Below are 4365 nucleotides of genomic sequence, written 5' to 3'. Positions count from 1 at the left end.
AGGTTTATGGTAAGATTGTGTGATTTGGGTTTTTTTTTTTTTTTTTTTTTTTTTTTTTTTTTTTTTTTTTTTTTTTTTTTTTTTTTTTTTTTTTTTTTTTTTTTTTTAGCTGTTTTGGTAGTTTTTGGTTGCTATTGATCCGGATCTGGGTGTTTACCGCAAAGGTCCGGGTCCATGGTTGTTTTGATATTTATTTTTGGTTAACATGATCCGGATCGTTGATGTTTTTCCGGGTTGGACTTGCATTGGTGGTCCGGATCATTAGGTTATGATAAAATAACGTACCTGATCCGGACCACTTAGGAAGAAACATAAAATTTGTAGGGCCCAGAATAACTGACCTCCATTTTAATAGGTATATGGTCCGGATCAAAGAGCGAGCTAGGAAAGTATACAACTGCTATCCCAACTTTTCTGAAGAAGAGAGTGATCCGGATTCGTCTGGTAGAGAACAGATCCAGGGCGAGATGGTTAGAAAGGGGTCTGGGTCCGTGGGAACAATTACGAGCTTCCGGTTCAAGAGGCTTCCAGAAAACTCTATTATTTTTACGCCAGAGGGTCGCTGGTCTGATATTAAGTACCATTTCGTGAGAAAGCCGCCCGGGTTCGAGGATAGCATTTATTATACCCGGGTCAGATATGAGAGGCACGAGGATGGGCACCCGGGTATTTATGACCAAGGTGCTCTGGAAGCAGCTTTTGCTTCCTTTGGGATCAACCGGGATCATTACCAGCTGAAGGATTTTCATGCTGAGGCTGACCCGGGTGATATGGATAAGGCGATCCGGGCTGCTTTTCAATTAACCAGTGATATTGCTTGGAGGTGGCCCGAACCGTATGAGAGGATCTTCCATCGTCCTGCGGATGGTTTTGTTCCGGTTTGGCTGGAGCATCTAAGGTCCGGGTGGAGCCCCAGGTGGCACATTTTTCTGAAGCACCTTTGTAAGTATGTCTACAGGATTTCTCCTATGCAGATAACTCCGAATGGGATCAAGTCTATGACCTGGTTCATAGCTTGCTGCAACAAGTCCGGGCTCCTTCCTACCTTCAAGTTATTCCACCAGATTTTTTACCTTTCTAGGTCAAGCCAGAAACCTTTCTACGAGCTGAGGTTCCGGGCAACAGAGTGCGGATTCGGTCCGGGTAGGTCCAAACCAGTTATGCATCAGACCTCTTTGAAGCATTGGAATGGGGAGATACTGATGTTGAAGGGTTACGATTTGGAGTATCTTCCTTATTTTACGACTGGGGAGGTTAAGACGAAATTCAACCCAGAGATCTTAGAGGGGGAGGCTTTAGACCAAGTTAGAAAATTTTGTGGTAGTCTCGGGTTCCAGCCAACCCGGGATACGTTTATGAACCATAAACTCATGTTCCAACTTGGCTGTAAGTTCTTTTTTTTTTTGATCCGGGTCTCCATCCAAGCTTGGAGAACCGGATTACCTTTCTTTTGCTTGTAACTTGTAATTTTTGGTCCGGATCAACGCCTGTTTAGGTCTTTGATCCGGACCCCCCTGCTTTTCCTAATTTGCGTAAAAAGTCTTTTCATGGTCCGGGCTCCCTGTATTACTTCATTTCCAGTTTGGTAGTCTTCATTTTTATTAGTCCTGATCTGATAGTTTTCTTCTTCTATTTCTCAGGTTTGCCGCATTATAACCCTGCATTCCGAGCCATAATGTCTTCTTCAGCTTATGCAGCGGCCTTCAACTCTTTGGGCTTGGCCTACAAGACAACAAAAGGGGCCCCAGGTACCGGATCCGGATCTGCGGATGTAGAGGGCGGTGCCGAATCTTCTGCTCCCCGGAACGTTTCTGATCCGGGTAACGCTCCTTTGGCCAAGGACCCGGACGTCCAGGAAATATCTGATGAGGGGCCTCCTTCGAAGAAGAGGAAATCCGCCCCGGGAAAGCCTCCCCGCGGAAAAACTGTTGTTTCCGAACGGGTCTTATGCGACTCGGAGGGTAAGGGCCCGGATGGGGCTCCTGTCCGGATAGGGACTAAGAGCCTTGCTGATTTGGCCGGATTCATGTCCAGTATCCCATCCGAAGAAGACTGGGAGGAAGTTGAGGGCTACAACATGGCTGCCGCCTTGAAACGGGTAACAGGCCAATGGGGGCAGGTAATTTCTGATTTTTTATGTTCTTAGTTCCGGGTCATGTCCTTTTGTCTACCTTTTACTTTGCTCATAGATTTGTTGTTTTTTTTTTTTTTTTTTTGTTTCTCAGATTGGGAGTGCAATTTCCATTTGCTCCGATGTTGCCTTCACTGAGCTCAAGGAGGCTAATAACCGGACTAAGGCTGAGAAGATGCTCTCTGATTCCCTTAGGGGTGAGCTGGAGGAGGCCCGGGAGGGGTTCCGGGTGGTTGAGACCGGGCTGAACGAGAAGTTGAAAGACTCTGAGACCCGGGCTGACGGGCTGGCCCAAGAAGTTGAGAGGCTAAAGGCGGAGCTTGCTGCAAAGGAGAATTTGAACAAGGATGCCATAATTGCTGAGTTCAAGGCCAGCGATATCTATGACTTCGAGGTTGCTCAAGCCGGGGTTCCCGAGGTACGCAGATCCTGGGTTGTGGCAGAGCGCCATATCAAGACTGACCCTTTTGCTTCGTGGGATAGCTTTATTCAAGAGTTCCTTGCTGCGAAGGCTGCTGTCGAGCAGGGTCAAGGGGAACCGGAACCATATGATGGTCCGAGCCCCAGTTTCCTCTAGATCCGGATCAGCCTTGCAAGGCTTCTCGGGCCCGGCCCATGTAATTTCCTTTCTAGAATTTCTTTGTTTCGTACTTTGATTTGATCCTTGTAATATTTGGATTTATCTCGGATTGTTGTCAATCCGGATCATTGATTCGGACTAGGCTTTGAACTTCATTTGAAAATTTCGCTTTTCTTCCATCTTTGGTTTTTTTTTGTGCGATCCGGATCCTTGTCATGGCCCCTAATCCGGACTGGTTTCATATCTGGTTTGGTCCGGGTATGGGACGGTGTCCGGATTGATGTTTGCTTTTTTGCTTCTTATATTTGAAAAAATTAAATTACATAATGATTGTTTGCAACTCGGATTTGAATTTGAATCCGGGTTGTTTTTTGCTTTTTGTTTTGGTTATTTTTAATTTTGCTTTCGATCCGGGTATATGATTGTTTGCCACCCGGGTTGGTGTTTGCTTCTTTGCTTTAAGTACATAATGATTGTTTGCAACCTGGATTTGAATGTTAATCCGGGTTTTTTACCCGAATTTGAATTCTAATCCGGGTTGTTTTTTGAATTTGAATTTGCTTTCAATCCGGGTATGTCTAAACCGGATTGGTGATTGCTCCATCTTCTTAGAATTTTTCTAAGCAGATAGTGGTTGCTTTCGTTTTTTGCTTCGAACCCGGGTGTGAGAAGGTACCCGGGTTGTAATTTGCTTCCATAACTGGTAATTTAAAATTAATAACTTTCTGAGAAGGGGAAATTCTTTTCATTGATTTGCAAATTTTTTCATACAAAATATCGGATCATAGATTGGTTGCTTGCCATAGGCTACAAGTTCTGGTTGCTTTTGGTTGCTTTTCTACTGGTAAAACTTTCTGAGCCTGATTCCATGCCATGTATTAGGTACTTCAGAGTCATCCATTTTCATGAGCTTGTATGTTCCTGGCCTTAAAACTTCCTTGACTTTGTACGGGCCTTCCCACTTTGGCATTAGCTTTCCGGTATTAGTGGGATCTGAAGCTTCTGTGTCTCGTAGGACCAGATCTCCCACTTGAAAGTTTTTGACCCGGGACTTCTTGCTGAAGTACTCTCTTGTTTTCTGCTTATATTTTTCCATTCTTGCAACTGCCTGGTCTCGGACTTCGTCGATTAGCTCGATATTCGTTCTGAGCCCCTCCTCATTTGCTATCTCATCAAAGTTGATTGCTCGATGGGAGGGGGATCCTATTTCAATTGGTAGCATTGCTTCAGTTCCATAAGCCAGCTTGAAGGGGGTTTCTCCTGTACTAGTTCTGGGGCTTGTTCTGTATGCCCAAAGTACATTAGGCAATTCTTCTGGCCATTTGGTTTTGCTCTCTCTGAGTCTCTTCTCTATCCCCCTGAGAAGTATTCGATTAGTTACCTCGACTTGGCCATTCCCTTGAGGGTAGGCTACAGATGACTTTTTATGCCGGATACCCCGCTCTTGAAGGTAGGATTCAAATTCTGAACCGACGAACTGCGGACCGTTGTCTGAGACAAGTACTCTTGGGATCCCAAACCTCATAAATATGTTGTTCATGAATTTGATGCAGTCTTGTTGATTTATTGTTCTCATTGCCTTTGCCTCTACCCACTTCGTCATATAGTCGATTGAGACTAGTAAGTACCTGAGGTCTCCTCTGGCTCTGGGAAA

General features: G+C 44.9%; 1 protein-coding gene across 1 annotated transcript; it reads left to right on the top strand.

Moving 5' to 3' along the window:
• Window positions 1–571: 571 nt before the first annotated feature.
• Window positions 572–3138, top strand: LOC141724871 (uncharacterized). Its single transcript, XM_074527159.1, has 2 exons — window positions 572–2119; window positions 2226–3138. Exons 1-2 carry the CDS (start codon window positions 1676–1678, stop codon window positions 2706–2708), a joined length of 927 nt encoding a protein of 308 aa, XP_074383260.1. The 5' UTR covers window positions 572–1675; the 3' UTR covers window positions 2709–3138.
• Window positions 3139–4365: the final 1227 nt, after the last annotated feature.

Source organism: Apium graveolens, chromosome 5 (genome assembly GCF_009905375.1).
Source record: "Apium graveolens cultivar Ventura chromosome 5, ASM990537v1, whole genome shotgun sequence".
In the NCBI taxonomy this organism is placed as follows: Eukaryota; Viridiplantae; Streptophyta; class Magnoliopsida; order Apiales; family Apiaceae; genus Apium; species Apium graveolens.
Note: the sequence above shows the minus strand (reverse complement) of the source record. Positions and strands in the feature narration are given on the sequence as shown.